This window comes from Rhinatrema bivittatum, chromosome 7 (genome assembly GCF_901001135.1).
Source record: "Rhinatrema bivittatum chromosome 7, aRhiBiv1.1, whole genome shotgun sequence".
NCBI classification, from domain to species: Eukaryota; Metazoa; Chordata; class Amphibia; order Gymnophiona; family Rhinatrematidae; genus Rhinatrema; species Rhinatrema bivittatum.
The window spans coordinates 249,313,992-249,336,393 of NC_042621.1; the positions used below are offsets into that span (position 1 = coordinate 249,313,992).

The 22,402-nt window shown below is 42.8% G+C and overlaps 1 protein-coding gene across 3 annotated transcripts; it reads left to right on the forward strand.

The window, feature by feature from the left end:
* Nucleotides 1-671: 671 nt before the first annotated feature.
* On the forward strand, nucleotides 672-21,815 carry CLRN3 (clarin 3). Of its 3 annotated transcripts, none has more exons than XM_029610017.1 (3): nucleotides 672-1,018; nucleotides 20,153-20,335; nucleotides 20,813-21,815. In XM_029610017.1, exons 1-3 carry the CDS (start codon nucleotides 784-786, stop codon nucleotides 21,082-21,084), a joined length of 690 nt encoding a protein of 229 aa, XP_029465877.1. In that variant the 5' UTR covers nucleotides 672-783; the 3' UTR covers nucleotides 21,085-21,815. The 3 variants fall into 3 exon arrangements, with proteins under 3 accessions (XP_029465877.1, XP_029465878.1, XP_029465879.1); XM_029610018.1 differs by having other exon boundaries at nucleotides 20,849-21,815; XM_029610019.1 differs by lacking the exon at nucleotides 672-1,018 and adding an exon at nucleotides 11,719-12,691.
* Nucleotides 21,816-22,402: the final 587 nt, after the last annotated feature.

Sequence of the window (22,402 nt, forward strand, 5' to 3'; positions counted from 1 at the left end):
CCCCTTTCTAATTAGGCTGGTGCTATTTGTGAGGTAGTTAGGCCCATATTTCAAAGAAATATTCTCTCGATCTACACCTGTGCTTAAAACCTTGAAAATGGGGCTTTTAGTGCAAATACATCACATTTTTCCCACCCGAAGAGAATATGTCTGGGTATGGAGTGAAGGAGCAGGTATAACAACAAGCTGAGAACCAGGGACACCAGGGTTCAAATCCTGCGTCTCCCACTGGCCCTCCTTGTGAGCCTGGGCAAGTGACGCCACCCTCCATTGCCTCAGTTACAAACCAAGGGCCCCTTTTGCTAAGCATTTTTCACATAGTTACAAAATGGGAGAAAACCCTTTAGTAAATAGGCCGCTTAGATTGTAAGCATTCTAGGACAGGGGCATAGCTATCGTACCTGAAATGTAACTCACCTTGATCTCAAGTTTGGAAAGGTGAGTAACCAGATCCAGTCGGGTTCAAGAAATGGCATTCTGTTTGTGAAAAAAAAGAGGAAATAATAGCCTTGCTGACACTCTGAAACAGCAGTTGAAGGTCCCTCCATTCCTCTGTGAGACCATGTTGAAGTAACTATAGCAACACCTGTCTTCCGACCAAAGTTCAGTTATTGTGAATCTTTATTGCCACTGTTCTTAGTTCGAAGTTCACAAACATTACTTCCTGCAAATGTAGAATGTAGTATCTTCAGCAGTAGTCTTTTTTTTTTTTTCATATTCTGTAACGAAGACGGGGACAATAAGAAAAACTGTCCCCCCCGGGCAAAGCCTAAAAGCAACAGCATGCCTTCTCAACAGAAGATTCTGATGTTCCTGTTTGCCTTCTTTGCCAGTATTGGATCTTTCAGCATTATCTGTGTTGTTCTCGGAACACAGAACTGGGTCTACAGTGAAATTTTTTACAACGATACAAATTCTAATGGCATTATCACCATCTCTTATGGACTTTTTGAAGGTGTATCCGAAAAGATTGTTCTGGGTGGGGCTGGACTCGACAAGCCTCCAGAAACGTTCCAAGGTATTTATTCATTCACCATGCCTCTTATTTTACACAGCAATAGTTGAGCCAGCTAGAAAATGCAAAAGTGGGATATTGTGACCAAAAGTTCAAGTAAAAAAAATCTGTTTTGATGACAAATAAGTTATTTCTAATATTAATGCTTTCAAACATCCAAAATATGCTAGAATATTGTCATCCTTAAATTATCTTGTGATAGGTTAAGAATATCCGGCAGCACAACAGCCCAAACTCCAACCACATTTTCAGCATATAATCATCATGAGCAAGGCATTAAGGAAAGCTACGGTTGGTTTATTCAGCCTCATTTAATTTTTAACCATTGTCTCAATAAATGAAATTCCCAAAAGACTCTTTTGCACTATATGTTTGTCTTGGTTAGATTGTAAGCTCTACTGAAATGGGACTGTTTCTTATGTTTTTGTACAGCGAGGACCACTATAGAAGTTGAAGTAGTAGTTTTACTCCCAGAAATGAGATTTTTGATTATTGTCCAACTTTTACTCAGTTAAAAGGGTATGCATATATCAATAGCATGCATAGTTTTACCCAAGTATTTTTGTAAGCAATCCCAGGGTGGAGTTAGGTCAGGGGAAAAAAACATGTATGTGGTTTGGGCCTTGAAAAATGAAAAGGAAGCAGAAATTAAAAATGGATTTTCCAAAAGAGATTGAATTTTTTGTACTGAATTTTGGGTTTGTGTTGCAGTGTGAGCATGACTTTGTTTTTATGGGCTCATCAGTGCCAGTAAAAACGTGTATTTTTGAAAAACTGTTTGGGATTCAGTGTGGTGATTTTTGGAGATTTGACTGATGTGCAGAAGAGCCCAAAATGAGAAAATCCTAAGGGCCTTGAAGAAAGTAATCTTCCCCCCTTGTGCGAAAACCCTAGGAGGTCATGGGGCTGCTCTAGTCCATGATGCTCCTTGTGAGCCTCTGTGTCCAAAAGCTGCCTGGGACGGGGCTAGACTACTCATCATATAAAAAAAAATTCAAGGTAGTCACATGATGTGGTGAGCCAGGAAGGTGGGTTTTGCCTAGGCTCCGAGTGCCTGGCTCCTAACATCATCCTGCATCCTTACTATACAGACAAGTAACTACCTACTCTTCATAAGATCTGTTTGGAGCTTATGTCCATTGTACATTACATGCAGAGAACACCTCCTGGGATGGCTTCCAATTGAAGGACTAACCAGGGGTACCTGCTCCTCAGGGGCCTCGTTCTCTCTTACTTTGTAGGTTGCAGTCTTATCCAGCAGAAGATACCAACACATTTGAATACATAATCAATGTTTTGTTAAAGATTCTTAAAACCCCCCACTAATGGACATCTTCCTAGTTTCATGTTTATTCTCTGTTTTCATTTGTAAACACAGAGCATACTTTGAAGTGTACTCTTCAGGCCCTGAGTTATAAAAGTTCTTCCAAACTAAATTCCATGTTACCTTTCACCATTGTAATATAACATCTGTCCTCTCTAATTGCATTTGTTTGGCTATCTCGTGATCCATAATTACAAGAGTGGAGGGGATTCACTGATTCGGTGCATTACTAGATATTTTTTGGCAAGTAGTGTGGCAGAATGTACAAATGTTCTTATTCCTTTTCCAATATATTGTTTTAATATTTCAGAATCTTTCAACTATAGTGTTCTTCCCTGGGGCTGGCTCAGTGGCAGGTCCCCAGTTCAATCCCCATACCTGGTCTTCCACTATCCACTGAAGATTTCACAGCAACTACGGCAGGGAGGGAGGCAGTCATGGCAGGATTCAATGCACAATAACTGCAGGGTCCAACTGGAGGACTGGTGCATAGCCACTGGCTCAGTATCATCACAGCAATGTCTAGACTATATACATTTGGGGTGGTGTGGAGGTGGAATGTTGATATGAAATAGGGATGACAAAAATTCCTCAATAATCTCAAACCAAAGCTTATTCCCAGGCCTGGTTTTGAAAAAGCTGGAGAACAGGAAGAAACTACCAGGTCAAAAAAAAAAAAAAAATCTAGTACATTTCCCTGAAATGGTAGGAGAATTTTATGACATAGCAAGAAATTGTGCACCAAAGTGCCCTGCTTGATATTACATTTTATACACATCTCTGACTTATCTATTTCCATTTTAAACTTTTTTTATATTATCAATATAATAGTGAATCATTTCCTTAAGGCTTGATTCAACTCTCTTGTCTGAAATCTGCTCATTTTAATCAATTGTCAGGGTTGGGTTTTTTTGTTACATATTTGTTTTTGACTTGGCAGTTTTCTCCTTTGGGCTTCTAGCTGAATTGGAACCAAGACTGCACTCGTGGTGGTGAGATCCTTAATTTGCAACTACCCAGGGTCTTTTTCCTTTATTATGTATGTACTGACTCTGGCTGAGGGTATGCATCAGGATTCCTTCCAGGATCCTATAATCATGATCCCTGAATCTGGCCACTAAATGTCACCCTGTATTGAAGACTATGACTCCCTCCTTGGGAGGAGGGAGGGGGCTGTGAACACTGCCTTTTAGGGGTGTGAATCGTGTGATCGATCGTCTTTACGATCAATTTTGGCTGGGGGGGGGGAGGGAAATCTGATCGTGTTTTTTATTTTTAAAAAATCGTTAAAAATCGGGGGAGGGCGGGAAAACCGGCACACCAAAAAAACCCTAAAACCCACCCCAAACCTTTAAAACAAATTCCCCACCCTCCCGAACCCCCCCAAAATGTTTTAAATTACCTGGGGTCCAGTGGGGGTCTCCCGGCGCGATCTCCCTCTCTCTCTGGCCACGGCCGCGTTGAGAAATGGCGCCGGTGGCCCTTTGCCCTTATCATGTGACAGGGCAAAGGTAGCGCCGGCGCCATTTTGGTTCCTGGCTTCCGACGTCACGCGTGCAGGAGATCGCCCCCGGACCCCCGCTGGACCCCCAGGGACTTTTGGCCAGCTTGGGGGGGCCTCCTGATGCCCACAAGACTTGCCAAAAGTCCAGCGGGGGTCCGGGAGCGACCTCCTGCACGTGGGCCGTATTGCCAATCTTCAAAATGGCGCCGACGCTACCTTTGCCCTCACTCTGTCATACGGGCAACCCGTATGACAGAGTGAGGGGGGGGTCGGGAGGGTGGGGGTAGTAATTAATTAAATCTGAAGGGTCGGGGTGTTTTGGGGTTTTTTTTCAGTTCGGGACAGCTGAAAAACAATCGTCCCGAACCGCGGGAAATAACCGAATCACATCCCTACTAGTTATCAAATTTAAAAACCATGGGTTTTAAAATACACCTAATAAATTAAAAAAAACCCTAATCACATTTAACAACCCTTAAATTGAGACATACCTAATCCTCAATCAGCCTTTAAGACTTTATCATCTTAATAAATTAAGATGTAGACAGAAGCCCAGAAGCAAGATAAGGGCTATCCAGTCTTTTGCACCAAGTGTCACATATATAATTATCCACCTGTTGATGAATGTGCACACCCGGAACAAAGAGCTGCTGGCTCCCAAAGAACGAGTCCAATCTCTGAAGGTCAGACTGGCAGAGCTGGAGGAGCCAAGGCAGACAGAGAGGCATATAGAAGAGACTTTCAGGGACATAATAAAATCGTCCCAACTCCAGTCTAGCAACCCTTGTGTTGCTTTGGAGAAGCAAGGTCACTTAGCAGGAACTCATCACCTTAGTGTGACAGGAATTGCCTCTGTAGTTAGGATATGCCCTCCAGGTTATGTTTTATCCTCTCTCACTGAAGATGTGTTTACAAGGGTCCATGACCAGGAGGGAAGGGTTAGGACAGCCGTTGTAGTGGGTGATTCGATAATTAGCTGGTGGGCATGAAAATGGCCTCATAACTTGCCTGACTGGTGCCAAGATAGTGGACCTTATGCAGCTCCTAGATAAGATTTTAGAGAGTACAGGGGAGGAGCTGGCTGTGGTGATATATGTGGGTACCAAAGACATAAGAAGGTGCAGGAGGGAGGTTTGGAGACTAAATTTAGGTTCTTTGGTAGGAAATTAAAACTGAGAACCTCCAGGGTTGATTTATCAGAAACGCTTCCTGTTCCACGCACAGGACCCCAGAGGCAGACCGAGCTCCAGAATCTCAAAACATGGTGCAGGGAAGAAGGTTTCATGTTTGTTAGGAACTGGGAACATGCTGGGGAAGCCTTTTTCATGTATTGAAGGGTTTCAGCATATAAATAAGACAGATATAATAAAAAATTTAACACAATTCAGAGAAGTGAGCTGAAATTTTATGCTCTGAAGAACTAAGTGGATAGAAAAAGTGAGCATATAGGTGAAGAAATGAGAGAGAGCTTATTCAAGAGAGCGGTGAAAATAAGGTGAAATCTCTTACACTTGGGTTCTGTTTGGAGGAGAGGGACATTGACACATGGTGTGATTGGGAGAATTAAAAGGGTTATAATAACCTTTATGGAAAAAGTTACCATATATTCCAAGACACCAATGTATGTATTGTCCTTTCAGGAAAGCTAAATTCTGCAACTCTAAACTGTGGGTTTGGTTTGCCATGAGAGAGTGATGGCTACTTCTGTCTATTGCTTATATTGTTTTGGCTTAGTTCATATGGCTCTCCTGCCTTGGGCTTCCCTTCATGCTGTTACTGAGTTAACAACTGGAAGTGGCCTTGAATTCTGTGCATGTGATGTGGAGTAATACTTCTACTAGTGCACGAAAATGAGTGGGAATCCGGGAACAAACTGCTTCCTCACTCACTTTGCTAGATCATAGAGCAAAGTTGAACAAATCTTTTAACCTCTCAGTTAGTGATCTGGTGTTCATTTAAATGACAGACCAACAGAGCATAGCTACTTCATACAGATAAGATAGGCATAGTATGCAAACACAAGAATTTCGAGACTCTCATCAGATCAGTGCATAACAACTTGGAATTTATCATCAAGCTTAGATCAATATTTATTCCAATTACTTCTGTAGACATCAAGTTCTCTCCTAAGTGTAAAAGTTATCTTCTTGATTATTTTATTTATTTATTTAGATTCTTTTTTATACCGAAGTATAGCGAGGAGCCTTCACTCCGGTGTACAGTGAACAACTTCATACATTAAACATTTTTAACAGTGGATATAAACTTAAACATCAGTGTTAACAATAACATCTCAGCAAAGAAGATTATAGTAATATCAAACATTTTATCCACGGTGACAATCTAGCAGCATCCTTCTATAGTGTGCGAAGCAGCATGTCAGCGATGGTCTTATCTTTTGAAGAAATATCGTACTGTTCTCAAAATTCCAAAAGACAAAAGAAATGGTGTCAATATAATATGACATTCAGAAATATTTTTAATCTCTGTCGCTTGCATCTCTTTACAGGAAATGAGATAGTGTGCAGGCCCATTTATATTTCTTTCTTCTGGAGGTCAGGGAGAGGGAAACCCTTGGCCCACACCCTTCCCCTGAAGTATATGTTGGCTGGTGGAATATCTATTTTCACTCACCAAAAAAATGGTGTACTCAGACCACTTTTTGGGTTACTAATAGGTCTTGCAACAGTCTAGTGCAGTTAGGGAAATAATTAGGGTAGTATCCATTCATAGAAAGCCCTCCCACTGGTGGAGCTGTAATGGAAACCCTTGGTCCTGAGGTTTTATAGCAGAGCTCTGAATAGGCTCTGGGGGCAGTATTATTTGGAAGTGAGAGAGAGAGGTTGTATTTTCCTAACTTGGATTTTGGGCCTACCTGGAATCTCAGAAATCCTCTGAGACCCCTCCCTACGAGGTGCAAAGCAGCTGCTCCGGGACTAACTTTTGTGATTTTGAACATTCATTTAGAGGAGCCCTGCTGAAGGCCTGGGCCTTTCCGAAGCCCAGGGAATGGGGAACCCTAGGCTGAAGATGCTCAGTGTTTAGGGAAGATCTTCCTAACAAAGGTGGTGACCCATTGCAGCGGATTCCTGCAGTTATTTAAGTTTGGGAAGAAGATTTGCTTTCCAACATCTGGGAGAAAATGTTTTTCTGCCCCTCTTCCTGCCCATCAAAGGGACTGTCAAGAACTGCAGTCCGCAAGGATTCCTCCCACCAGGGATCCAACAAGAAGATTAATCTACTAACTGTGAGTAAAAGATCTACATTCAAGGGAGGACACCCATCCAGCATCTACCAAAGCACTGAGGGATAGAGACATCAATTCTGTGCCATGAGTTTTGTGCCACCGGGAGGGGTTTCCCATCCATTCAAGGAGGCCTAGTCCAGAAGGACCATTGCACAATCTAATCCAGAAGTATGGATGGATTCCTGGCTTAATAAAGACTACTGCACAGAAAGATGATAAAAGATCTGTAATTCTGAGAGAAACTGCAGAGACTGTGGTGTGTGATTTATCCTATTTTATTGTGCCGTTCAGTAAAGCATTATTTTGGACACTGCCTACATGGTCCAAGTGTTGTTTGTTTAGCACACAACACACAACTCACAGCAGAATGAGGGAGCTCCATCACAGCTCACTAGTCACCCCATACTGGGACTGGAGAGGACTCCTTTCCACCCCTAATCTTAAGGACATACACTTTGGGATGGGAGGAGAAGTAAAAGCTGGCCAGGGACCCTGCCCCAAAGAACTTACAAATAACTTTATATCCCCCTCCATACTCAACTTGTACATTAAGGAAGGGTTACAATGCAGGAAATGCAAACTCAACCATGATTGATTTCTGGTTTGAATTTCTTGCAGTCTTCTAGATCATGTTAACTCTTTCCCTCTTAGTTTGATGAAGATTAGGTTAGTTTAAGAAATCATGCCCGTGCTTATATCACAATTTTGGATAACATGTCACAGTGAAATTATGGTTGTCCAGCATGAGTGGCAAAGATGTGTAAAATGGAGGATAAAAATGTGAAAAGGGACATTGAAACACCTTTTAGAACATAGTAACAAAGTCCTGCCCCACCTGTCAATCTAGATAACAACTGAACCAGCAAGGAAATTAGATATAAGAAATATATTGGGGTGGGATGGTGGTGGTAGTGGTGGTGGTAGAGCATTGATAGCAGAACCTGATAAATAAAAAAGACCAGAATTAACAACCTTGACACCTCCGCGAGAAGCACCTCCAGCGACCCCTCCCCCCCCCAGGCGTGATCGGACCCCCTGGACTTGTCCATTGCCAGCCTGCAACTGACTCCGCCCACCGACCCACCTCTCCGTGACGCACACCAGCATCGCACACCGAAGGAGAGCGACTAAGGGGCCTGCCTCTTGGCACGCCCCTTTGCACTGCCCCTAAAGCTACCCCTCCACACTTCCTCTCGTTTAAATCTCTCTAGCATCCTATCCCCCTTCTGTCCCGTCCACCTTCGCCCCCACCCTAACCTCCATCCCCTGTTTCTCTCAGTACCCACCTTGCTACCCCCCATCCGCCTAGCACTTCCTCCCCCCATCACTTCTCCACCCCTTACTCAGTCACCCTCTGTATCTCCACCCATCCCACCTCTAATCCTCCTATATCAAATCATGGCAACCCAAATACCCACCATCCAATACACCCCACGCAATGTTAAAACACCACTCCTATCCATCCCTATCTCTCACTCTAGATTCCTACTCCCCATCATATTATCCCCCTTAACACAATTCCTTGGCCTCACAACCCTCTCTATAATTCTCTTCAACTCCCAATCCCTAACGAAGAAAACTCCCATCCTGAATGACCTTCTTATTGATGACAACCCAGACATATGCGCCATAACAGAAACCTGGCTTAAACAAACTGATTTACTTCTTAACCAACTTCCAAACCACTCATACGACATCTTCTCCCTACCCAGAATCAAAAAAAGAGGAGGAGGCATCCTAATAGCAGCTAAAAAAGAACTCAGATTAATACCCCAAACAATTCACACCCCTCCAAATTTGAAATTGGAGTCTTCAAATCACCTCAACTCCAAATATGTCTAGTTTACCTCCCCCCAGGCCTCCTTGAAAACAATGCCTCCCCCCTTATTGAATTCATTGCGGACAATATCAATATAGACATACCTACCGTCCTACTAGGAGATTTCAACCTCCACATAGACGCTATCCCCCCATCCCCCTCCTGTGAACCTTTCTTAGCCTCTATGATTGCCATGGGTTTTAAGCAAATCATAGCCAGCCCTACACACAAAACAGGCCATCCATTAGACCTTAATGTTATTAATTCTCACATCCACCACTCCAAAACTCCTAAATGTACCCCTGTCCCCTGGTCCGACCACTTCCTCATCAAAGCTAAACTCACCAAAACAAAAACCTCAAACCCCCCCCCCCCCAAACCTCACCCCCCCAACCTTCCAATTCAGAAAATCCTGTTCCAAAGACGACCTCTCTCTCTCACAGATGTTCTCAACGACCTCGATCTATCCAGCCCTAATTCTGCCCTCTCCAATTGGAACAATATTACCAACAAAATCTGCCCCCTAACCACTAAAGAACTCAACCCCTTCCACAATTCCAAAAAACCATGGTATACCCTTGAACTAAAAACACAAACGCAACCTACCAATCCCTCCCCCTCACAACAGGCCTCATACAAATCTGCCCTTGCCCTCTACAGAACCACCATCCAAAATACCAAACGTGACATCTACGCTCTAAGAATACACAATAATCAATTCAATGCCAAATCCCTCTTCTCCTATTTCTCCAACCTCACCAAAACAACTCCCTCTAACAATGCTTACAACAACAATAAGACCATGTGTAAAGATCTTGCCCACTTTTTTCGTGACAAAAAGTCTAAGCTTACATCAAACTTCCCCACCTTCACTACCTCCTCACTCAACCCCCCAAACATTCCTTAAGTAACACTAGACTCCTTTGAATCCATCTCCTCATCCAAAATAGAAACCCTTCTTAAGAAAATTAAACCTGCATCACATCCTACCAATACCATCCCATCCAAACACCTCCTAACGATTCTAAAACTAATCTCTAAACCTCTAGCCAATATCATCACCTTTGGAAGTGTCCCCACCTCTTTAAAGAAAGCCATCGTCAAACCTATCCTTAAAAAACCTAACCTCAACCCTTCTGAACCCACCATCGACCAATCTCAAACCTACCCTTCCTAGCTAAAATTATGGAAAAAGTCATAAATATCCAACTCTCTGAACACCTAGAGAAAAATAACATCTTATACCCTTCTCAATTCAGCTTCCATAAATTCTTTAATACAGAAACCCTCCTAATCTCCCTCACTGACACTCTCCTTAAAGATATCAACAAAAGGCACTCCTACATCCTTGCCTTGCTGGATATCTCCTCTGCCTTCTACACCATCAGCCCCGAGATCCTCCTAAACCGCCTCACCGAAATTGGTATAATCGGTAACGTCCTCCTATGGATTGAATCCTACCTCACCAATAGACACTACATAGTCAATATCGGTAACGAGTCAGAACCTATCAAGCTAACTCAGGGCATTCCCCAAGGCTCCATCCTATCCTCTACCCTTTTCAACATATACATGCTGCCCCTGTGCAAACTCCTATCCAGTTTAGGACTCATTCATTTCATATATGCGGACGACGTCCAAATCTTAATCCCCATTACTGAATCTATCTCCAAATCCCTCAAGATCTGAGAAACCTGCCTTGATTCCATCACCCTCCTCCTTTCTAACTTCAATCTCACCCTTAACACTTCCAAAACAGAACTCCTCATCATCTCACACAACCACAACACCTCGCCCACTTCTGACATTAACACCCTTCCCCCCTCAACCCCAATCGCCCAACAAGCTGGAGACCTTGGCGTCATGCTAGACAGCCAACTGAACTTTAAACAATTCATAAACTCTACAATAAAAGAATGTTACTACAAACTTCATGTTTTAAAAAAACTTAAACCCCTACTCCACTTTGACTTTCGCACCATCTTCCAAGCCCTTATATTCTCCAAATTAGACTATTGCACCTCCCTCCTCCTAGGCCTCCCTGCATCAATCATCAATCCCCTACAAATGCTACAGAATGCCGCAGCTAGAATACTCACTAACACACGCAGAACAGACCATATTACCCCCATCCTTTAAGACCTTCACTGACTCCCTATCCCTTTCGGAATCCGCTACAAGAGCCTCTCGATACTACACAAGATACTACATAACCGGGATGTACATTGGCTCAACGACTCCCTACATTTTCACATCCCAGAAGACCCACCAGATCTGCCATCAATGGCACTTTACACACATCCTCCTCTAAACCAACCCGCCTCACTGCCACAAAAGAAAGAGCCCTATCTATAGCAGGACCCACCAACTGGAATACGATGCCTCCAGACCTGCTCCTGGAGCCCTGCCCCCATAAATTAAAAAAAAACTAAAAACATGGCTCTTTAAACAGGTCTTTGCATAATTCTCTTAATCTACCCCTTCGCCCGTTCTTCTCCCCCCCAACACCACGTTGTTATTATTAATAAGAGCTTATTATATTCTCCTCCCTTTTACTTTTTCCAGATCATTCTTCCTCTTGTACCTCCAAGTTAATTTGCCATAACTTATCTCATTTTTGTATATTATCTCGATCTTACTCTGTAAAACCTATTGTTAACCTCTATTAGTTCCTGTAAAGTTACCAAGTTCTTTGTATTGTTTCCCCATCAGTTACATGTAAACTGATGTGATGTCCTTCGAATGTTGGTATAAAAAAAAAGCTTCAAATAAATAAATAAATAAATATTGTGAAAAAAAAATTTCAGTAGTAAAAGCAGCAAGGAAAAAGATTCAGAGGCAATAGATTGCTAAACGATGCGGAGAAGATCCTTCAGAGAAATAGCCAATGTGTGAGTACATTAGTCCCTATTCTCCCCACCCCACTGCCAAATTTATCTGCAACTTAAAGCAAACCCTATCCCCCCTGGCAAATCAATATAATAAATGCTATTCTAATTCAAGATCCCCCACCTTACTATCTTAAAAAAGCAATCCTAAAGAAACCTGGCTTTGATTAAAAAATGATCAACAACTATCGTCCAATTTTAGCCTTCCCATCTTGTCCAAGTGTTACCTCGCGGCACTCTGTTACACAGAGGGCTCCTGCTTCCACGGCCGTTCGCCGACGTCCTCCGGCAGCAGTGCGGGCCGACGCGATTCGATTGCAAGCCCCGCCCATCACAGCGCGTCAGACTTTAACCTGGAAGTCCCCGCATTTGCGCGGGAACTTCAAGTATTTAAAGAACTGAGCCCAGCACAGCCTTGCCTCGGCTACAGGCTTGCTTGTGCTGGTGCTCCCGGGTGTGAAATTCGGCTTGCTGTTTGTCCTGACCTCGGATTGTGCTTTGGACTTCTCTGCTTGCTACCTGCCCTAACCTCGGATAGTGCTTCGGACTTCTCTTCTTGCTGCCTGCCTTGACCTAGGATTGTATCACAGACTTCCCTGCTTGCTGCCTGCCCTGACCTCAGATTGTATCACGGACTTGTTTGCTTGCTGTCTGCCCTGACCTTGGATAGTGCTTTGGACTTCTCTGCTTGCTGCCTGCCCTGACCTAGGATTGTATCACGGATGTCTCCACTTGCTGCCTGCCCTGACCTTGGATTGTACCATGGACTTGGTTTGCTTGCTGCCTGCCCTGATCTCGGAGTGTACTACGGACCTGGTTGCCTGCTACCTGCCCTGAGATTGGAGAGACCACTCTCAATAGCTGAGAACTTCCTTGATCTACCATTCACTGAAGGTAAGATCATTGGCTACTTTGGATCCACATACTAAACTGTAACACCAAGTTAGTGGAAAAAGTGGTTTGCCTCCATCTCCTAGGCTACCTAAAAGAGTATAACATTCTACACCATTACCAATCTGGCTTTAGAAAAGACCATGGGATGCAATCTGTCCTGCTAATCATTACCAGCAGTATCCATTTACATGCGGACAAAGGTGGTGACTCTTTCCTTACCCTACTAGATCTTTCAGCTGCCTTTGACAGCAGAATCTCCATTAATTTTCCCACCACCAAGGTGAGGTTAACCGACCTGTAGTTTCCAGCCTCCTCTCTGCTCCCACTCTTGTGGAGCGGGACCACCACTGCTCTTCTCCAATTTCTTGGCACCACTCCCATTTACAAGGATCTATTGATCACGTCTTTCAGCGGACCTGCCAGCAAATCTCTGAGCTCCCTCAGTATCCTGGGATGTACGTCATCTAGCCCCATGGGGTGTCCATTTTCAATTTTCCTAGTTCTTCCCATACATTCTCTTCTGTAAATGGAGTTTCCTTTACTCCACCCCCATTTACGAAGGTCCTTCTCCAGGGTTTCCTTTAGTGAACACTTATCTAAAGTATTTGTTTAATATTTCTGCCATTTCTTTGTTTCTCTCCACACATTGATCTTTGTCGCCTTTCAATTTCACTATACCACTTTGGACCTTTCTCCTTTCTCTGATATTTCTGAAAAATGTTGTGTCACCTCGCTTTACCTCTTTGGCAATCCTTTCTTCTGCTTGACTTTTTGCTTTCTTGATTTCTTTCTTCTTCTCCCTCAGTTTCACCAGATATTCTTCCCTGTGTTCCTCTTTTTGGGATCCTTTATATTTCTTTAATGCTGTTCTTTTTGCCTTTATTTTTCAGCCACTTCCTCTGAAAAACAGCTCCATTTCTTATTCCTCTTACTTTTGTTTATTTTTCTAACATATAGATTTGTTGCCTTTGTAATTGCTTCTTTTAGCTTGGCCCAGTGTTGTTCTAGCTCTCATTTTCTCCCAGTCTTCTAGTTCTATCTCTAGGTATGTCCCCATTTTGACAAGTCTGTATTTTTGAAATTCAAAAATTGAGTCTTCGTGTGTGTATTCTATTTGCAATATCAAACCATAGGGGCAGATTTTCAAAGGGTTACCCGTGTATCCCCTGAAAAGCTGCCCCTTCCACCCCCTACGCGCGCCGAGCCCATCTTGCATAGGCTCGGCGTTGCGCGCAAGCCCCAGGACGCACGTAAGTCCTGGGGCTTTCCTGGGGGGGGCGCGTCGGGGGGTGTGTTGCGCCCGGCGCGTCATCAGGGGCGTTCCAGGGAAGGGGGCCGCGGGTGTGGTTCCGGCCCAGGGGCATTCCGGGGGCGTGGCCACGGCCTCCGGACCAGCCCCCGGACTGGAACATGGCCGTTATGCCTGCCTTGGGTAGGCATAACTTGTAAAATAAAGGTAGGGGGGAATTAGTTAGGGCTGGGGGGTGGGTTAGATAGGGGAAGGGAGGGGAAGGTGGGAGGGCCGGAAGGAAAGTTCCCTCCGAGGCCGCTTTGATTTCTGAGCGGCCTCGGAGGGAATGGAGGATGGCTGCGCGGCTTGGCATGCGCAGGCTGCCGATTTTGCGCAGCCTTGCACGCGTCAACCCCGTATTTTATAACATGCGCATGGCAGCACGCGCATGTTATAAAATTGGGAGTAGATTTGTTCGCGCTGGGTTGCGCGAACAAATCTACTCCTGCGCGCACCTTTTAAAATCTACCCCATACTGTTTGATAATCATTGGTGCTCAGGTGGGCACCCACCTGGACATTAGAGACATTATCCCCATTAGTGAGCACTAGGTTGAATATAACTCCCTCTCTGATGTGTTTCATTACCATTTGTTTGAACAGAGCCCCTTGCCAGGCATCCACTATCTCTCTATTTCTGGTAGATTCCACAGAAAGAATTCTTCAGTCTACATCCGGCAGATTAACATTTCTAACAAGCAACACTTCTCCCTTCTTTCCCCCCTTTTGGATGTCTTTAACCAGATCTCTGTCTAATTTTTCTGTTTGAGTCAGAGGCCTGAAGATCACACCAGTAAAAATAGAAGCACCATCTTCTTTTTTTAGGACTGTCCATAATGCTTCTTCTCTATCCCATGTCCCTTGCAATTCAGTTGCTTGCTCTTGCAGATACTAGCCTTTTTTTTAAATTAACAAACATAGGGGGTCATTTATCAAAGGCTTATCGCACGCGATATGACCGTATCGTGTGCAATAAGCCTCTATCGCATGCTAAAAGGGCCTTTTCGCATGCGATAGAATGCAAATTAGGGGGAGGGGAGGAGGCAGGGAGGAGAGGGGGCGGGGAGGGGCGGAGTCGGCGGTGTCTTCACTGCCGGAGATAATGTTACTAACATTATCGTCAGCAGTAGCGTGCCGAATAGCACCACCTTTCACGGTGGTGCTATTCGGTGTGAAAGCCGGCAGCCAGTGCACCACCATGGTGCAAAGGCTGTGGGCTTTCGCAGGCCCACTCCCCCTTCACCCCCCCCACCCCACATTTTCGCAGGATTCATCATTCTGTGATGAATGATTAATCCAGGCCATAGCTAATTAATACATTAGCAATATCGTTGGAAAAATAGAGAGGGATTTGAAAGCATACAACACAGAAATGAAGAACAATAAATGTCGGCAAGAAAGCAATCTATATTATGGCTAACTTTAAATAATTCAACTTAACTGCTCACAAGGACAGGTAGCAGTGTGTGACTCTACTTGCAATGCATTTCAATTCTGACTGAGGAAGTTCTTGATGAACCCCTGCAATGCAACATGAGTCATCAAACCCAAAGGATAAAAACCCAATACATTTTTTAAAATTAACAAGCACAAAAGTGTAGCAAATCACTTGGACCAGATGGTATATACCGCAGAGTTCTGAACTCAAACATGAAATTGCAGATCTATAACTAGTAATTTGTATTCTATTAATAAAATTGTTTATTGTATCTGAATATTGGAGGGTAGCCAATGTAACACCAATTTAAAAAAGACTCCAGATGTTATCTAGGAAAATATAGACTGGTGAACCTGACTGTGAAAAATTGTAGGAACTATCCTAAAGAACAAAATAATAGAACATATAGAAACACATGGTTTATTGGGACACAGCCAAATGGATCTACCCATGGGAAGTCTTGCATCACCAATCTGCTACATTTTTTTTTGAAAGGGCTAATAAACATGCAGATAATGGTGAGCTAGTAGATGTAGTATATATAGATTTTCAAAAAGCATTTGACAAAGTCTCATGAGAAACTCCTGAGAAAATTAAAAAGTCCTGGGATAGGAGGCAATGTCCTATTTTGGACTGTGAACTGATTAAAAGATAGGAAAAAGAGAGTAGGACTTAATGGTCAGTTTTTTCAGTGGAGGAAGGTAAACAGTGGGATCTGTACTGGGACCAGTGCTTTTAAATATTTTTATAAATGCCTGGAACAACAAGTGAAGTGAGACACAAAATTATTCCAAGTTGTTAAATCACAAGCAAATTGTGAAAAATTGAAGTAGGACCTTGCGAGAATGGAAGACTGGGCATCCAAATGGCAAATGAGATTTAATATGGACAAGTGCAAGGTCAAAAAGGAAAACGTAATCCAAACTATAGTTACATGATGTTAGGTTCCATATTAGAAGTTACACCCAGGAAAAGGATTTAGGCATTACCATGGACAATACTTTGAAATCCTTGGTTCAATGTGTTGTGGCGGTTAAAAAAAAATCAAACAGAATGTTAGGAATTGTTAGGAAAGGAATAGAGAATAAAACAGAGAAGGTCATATTACCTCTGTATCATTCTGTGGTGAGAACACATCTGGAGTACTGCATACAATTCTGGTCATTGCATCTTAAAAGATGTATAGTTGAATTGGAAAAGGTACAGAGAAGGGCTACCAAAATGATAAAGGAAACAGAATGGCTCCCCTATGAGGAAAGGCTAAAGAGGATAGGACTGTTCAGCTTAGAGAAGAGATGGCTAAGGAGGGACATGATAGAAGTCTATAAAATCATGAGTGGAGTAGAAAAAGTAGAATAGAAAGAATTTGTTGTTACTATTTAAAAAAATACAAAGACTCAGGGGCACTTCATGAAGTTAAGTAAGTAGCACATTTAAAATAAATCGGAGAAAATCTTTTTTTCACTGAATTCACAATTAAGCTCTGGAACTCCATTGCCAGAGAATGTGGAAAAGGCAATTAGCATAGCTAGGTTTAAAAAAGGTTTGGACAAGTTATTGGAGGAAAAGTCCATAAACTGTTATTAACTAAGTAGGCTTGGAGAAAGCCACTACTTATCGCTGGGCATTCGCAGCATGGGATTTATCTACTATTTGAGATCCTGCCAGGTACTTGTGAATTGGATTGGTCATGGTTGGAAACAGAATAATGGGCCTGATGGATCCTTGGTCTGACCCAGTATGGCAATTCTTATGTTCTGAAGAGGTGTGCTCTTGGCCAAACTGAAGGGATTCTAACTTTGATATACCTAGCACATGCCAAGCAAAACTGAACTATAGTTCTCAGTCTAGACATATATTTCTGAAATATTTTAATTGCAAATTATGCTGTACTCCAATTTAAACAAAAGGTACTATACAAATACAATTCTCTCTAAGGCCAAATCAATCTAAGAACATTAAAAATATCTTTGCATGAGCATTTCTGAAAGGTGTATAGCTTCATTTTATAGATTTAGCTCCAGCTGCAAACAGTATAGAATTTCATTGTATAATCAGCGCAGAGCAGGTAGGCACTAAGGGAAATTTGTGGGATTGAAATCTGCTTTGGACTGTACTTTAAAGCTACTTCCTTCCTTGTAGAGGAAGCAGGTGCAAGTCTGTCCTAAGCTGGTTACTTGACTGTTTTGTAGCAATGAAGAATTGGTATAAAAAATAAAAATAATAAAAACCTGGCAAGCAGTTTAAACACAGGAGGGCTTTTGGAATGTGAACAGTAACAGTGGTAGGAAAAATCCTGTGAAAACTGTTATCATGCAGTTCTTTTTCTCATGTTCAATATTTTAATGAAATGTTGCTAGAATTAGACAATTCTTTTGCAACTCCATACACCTTGGACAGGAGAAAAGACTTTGACATGAAGCTAAAATTGAGGAATTGCTTTGTTAAACAGAATATATATACATATATGACAAATTTGACTGTCTTTGCATTTTCTTTTGAGATAATGTGCAGCTTTAATTGAGATGAAAGCTAAACATCTTCTTCCCAAGCAGACTTGAAAGGAATGTTTCACATCTGCCATCCTCCATAGGGGATCAATAAGAAGGGGAAAAATGAAGTGGTGAGAATGTTAACAGAGGCAAGATTGCCTTCTTGCATATTCAGATGGGCTGATCTTTTGTGCTGCTTTGTAAAAGTTAGCCTTCAAGGAATTAATCTTCTTTCCTGTATGCAGTAAGGAAATGTAAAAATGTGAGAAGGCATAGAAATACGACAGCTTCCTCAAAACTGGTTTGCTGAGCAATTTGATGAACCTAGAAAACTTCTGTCATTTTAGCAAACTAAGGGGGTCATTCTCTAAAGTAATCGCACACGAAAAGGGACTTTTTGCGTGCGATCACAAAAGGGGGCGGAGTCAGGGCGGTGTCAGCTCCGGAAGAGGAGGAGTCGGAGCGGCACCGGGGCAGACGCGGCGAAAAGATAGCTGGCTGTGACAAGGTAAGGACCCTTATTGCTGCCAGTATCGCGCTCAATAGCACCACCTTTAACGATGGCGCTATTGGGTGCAAAAGCCGGCAACGATCTATTGGGTTTGTGGCATATTGTGGACTCTTGGTTGGAGTGGTGATGACTCCTCCCATGGGGAGGGGCCCCGTGCGGAACCACAACGATTGGCTAGACTCTAGTAAGCAGACACTGAGGAAAGAAAGCTTTATTGTACTACTGTTGTAAGTTGAATCTTGCTTCAAGGAATGGACAGTACTGTAGAGTAGACCAGCGAGATCACAGTAAGCTCAGACAGTCTCTATAAAAGATGGTCTCACCCGGATGTAGCAAAGGTTGGGTAGTGTTCCGCAGCGCGGGATAGGCCAAACCTGAAGGGTAGAATATGGAGAGCTGGAGCGTAGCGATACAGAGTGCCATTGCTGGTAACTTCCTTGGTAGTAGAATGGAGACAAGGACCCGGGGTCTGAGGTGCAGGATACCCTGACCAGGTTAGGCCATTGAGGAGCGAGTACCTAAGAGCGCCGAGAAAGTAGACAAGACCCCTGAGGAGCGGGTGTCCTTAGGTTAGGTAGTTGAACCCTGAAGGGCAGATAGAAGCGAGAGGCCCCCGAGGAGCGGGTACCCAGAGCTTCCGTAGGAGCGAGATACCCCAGAGGGTAGCGAGGAATCCAAGTGAGCAGCTTAGAATCGGTCAGAGTAGCAAAACCGAAGTCCTTGCTAACTCGTTTTAATGGAGCGGAGTGGAGGTTTAAATACCCGGAGGTACTGATGTCATGCGGTGAGGACGCCCCCGAGATTCCTGCCATGACGTATTCAAAAGTGTAGGCAACGTGCGCACGCATGTGCGCCCTAGGAGGCCTCAGGAAGAAGCATGGCAGACGGGGACGCCCATGCTGTGTCGGAGATGCCAAGGGTTTCGGCAATCAGCACTGGAGGCAGCCATCCTTCCAAGGGAGGAGGAAAAGGGTGAAAGAGAGGTGAGGCAGAGTGGTCGCAGCCATCGGCGACCAATGGATGCAACACGATCGCACTGCAGAGGTGCGATCTCTGCCAGCTTTTGCAGGCCCGCCCCCCCACCCTCCGTTACCACCGAATTCAGTGAGCACTGCAATAATAGAAAATCTAGCCTTAAGAGGGTCATTTTGTAAGCATATCGCACGCAAAAAGTCCCTTTTTGCGTGCGATAGCTAAATAGAGGTGGAGTTGGCACCAGAAGAGGAGGCGTCGGGGCAGACGCTGCAGAAACTTCGCCGGCGGCGATAAGGTAAGATCTGTTATCGCTGCCAGTAGTGCGCCCAATAGCGCCACCTTTCACGGTGGTGCTATTGGGTGCGAAAGCTAGCAGCGATAACACCACGGTGGTGCGATTGTGGCCGGCTTTCGCAGGCCTGCCCCCGGTTACTGCTGAATCCAGAGAGCCCTGCGACATTAGAAAATCTTGCCCTAATTGTCATACCTTTTTTGAAGAAAAAATAACCCAAAGCAGATCCAAAATTCCTCATTAGATTTTTGAAAAAAGCTGCATCAGATTTTTGTCAGACTGATGAATTCACTTTCACATTCCCTGAAAATCCAAAATTGATCTGCTCTGGAGTCTTCTGGTTTCTTTCAGATGTCACTGGGGGAATGGTTTGCACATCTCTGACTTGGTGCCATAGAGGAAAATATCAATGCAAGTATATTATTTGTAGCATACCAGTCATTAAACAGCATTCTTATTTTAGTTTTACAGAACCTAAAAGGAACCGGGAGCCCTGAAGTTGTCAACATTTTTATTATCCTACTTCTGGTTCTCTGCCTGCTTTGTTCTGTCATGAGTTTGGGAATTACGTGCTATAACAGTGTCAGCAACCCTTATCAGGATTTCTTTGGGCCCATTGCTGTCTATACGTGGAATGCCATAAATGGTGAGTATGTAACTAATAACAATGAAAAACATTTTGCGGTCTTATAAAGCAAGAAAAAAATAGAGGAAAGGACTCCGGCATTCGCTCGCACGTGTACACTAGGAATTTCCTTCTTCATGTAATGTCCTTGAGAACAACAGCAAAACAATATTATCATGCGAAAAAGCTGATCAAAATATGGTGGCTTCAAGTGCGACTATATAAACATGATTAATTAAGCAGGCACTAATCATCTTATGACCTAGAATGAAACCTGCTTAACTATTTTACAGTCTGATGCAACTGAATACATTTTCAGAGACAGAGACAGAATATCACGAAAAGAGAGAATTTGTGTTTAGCATTCTTTTCATTGTGATCTTACATTACAAGCTTCCATTAAAGAAACAGACTGTCTTCAACAGTTTATAGATAGTAAAGTTGTATGGCATTATGATATGAATTTTGCAATAAATTAATTTTTCTAATTCTTTCCAGGTATTTTCACTTTCTTGTCAATGATTCTGTTTGTAGTGAACACAGAGGCAAACCAGCAACCAACAAAGTTGTTTAAAGGTATTCCTAGTGGCTTACAGCAGCTAGCCACTTATAACTCTTATGGATATTCATTTTGGTTATTGCTCCTCATTATTATTTTAAATGCAGCAACTATAATGATAGTGTACTTCTATCAGCATGCGCGGTACAGCAAGAAGAAGGAACAGCAAAGGCCTATGGAAACGGCACCAAAAGATGTTATTTTATTCTGATTGTATAACAAAAAAATAAAAGAACTTGTCTATGAAAACGAGAATATCTGATTATAAAACGAAAGAATGGAGCTGCCCTGCACTGTCTGTTGAACTGCTGCAGTCTGTTGTACTTGAGTTGGAGTCTCATGTAAATAAATGTCCGTCATTTTGTGTGCGACTTGGTAGGCCTTTAACTTAAATTTTCATTTAAAAAGTTTAAAAGCCTTCAAAAGGGTAAAAAAAACCCCCCAAAAGTGCCAGGAATAGCTAAACAGGTGGCAAGAAACATTGTTTCATGAAATCTGCCTTTCAGATATTTTCAGATTCCCCATTTGGCTGAGGCAGATGTAAATGATCATTGTAAAGTAGCGGTTTTAGTATGAGAAGAAAGTAGACATGTTTTGAAAACACACTCTGCCATGTGCTATTGCAGAAGTATCATTGGTAACAATGATTTGGCTGAATCACTAATGCTATTTAAACTCTTTTCCATAGCTAGGATTACTGTACAGCTGCTCCATGTCAGTACGGAGAGGCTGAGACAGTTTTGGTTTTACTCTCATTGCCTGCATGAACTTGTAGTTCCAAATTTTTAAGGTACAGAAATTGCAAAACCAGACATAAAATGGATGGGAAAGACAAAAAATAAAACCACCAGGATTTTGTGCTAAGTAATGCAAAATCAAGAGCAGTAAACCAAGGTTATATAGTGATAAAAGGAAGGACTCAAAGAATGCTTTTCTTTAAATGGACTATCATATATGACTTTAGGTCTTTTGTAATTTTAAATGTCTGTACATCATTTTATTGTTTTATATGTCTTCATCTGATTCATATGTGTTCTATGCATTATTTATGGATGCAATTTCGTGTAATCTGCACCGAAGAGCTATTATGGAGGATGCAGAATATAAAATCTTTTAAATAAATAAAAATAATCATAAGGTCAAAAACGTTTTGGCATAATTAATGTTTCCCCTAAAGTGAATCAGTGACCATATTAATTAATACATTTGTACAACCAGAATCCTCAAGGATAATGTACATCATTAGGAGAGGGTGATTACCATTCAATTCAATGCCTCCCCTGAGTCTTGCTGGAGTGGTGAACTCCAGTGTACACAAGGGAGGAGGAATCTGGGGCAGCGGGCGGTTTTGAGTTGCAGGTGGGAGATTCAGGAGTTGTTTTTTGTATTTCTTTTGATTTGGAGCTCCCTGCCTAGAACCCGGGGAGGGACACTGCCATTGCCAGCTCCCTTACAGGTCTGAAAGGGGAGTGTTTGGCATAGGAGAAGAGTTTTGCAAACGTTGTGGACCTTTTATTTTTGTTTACTCT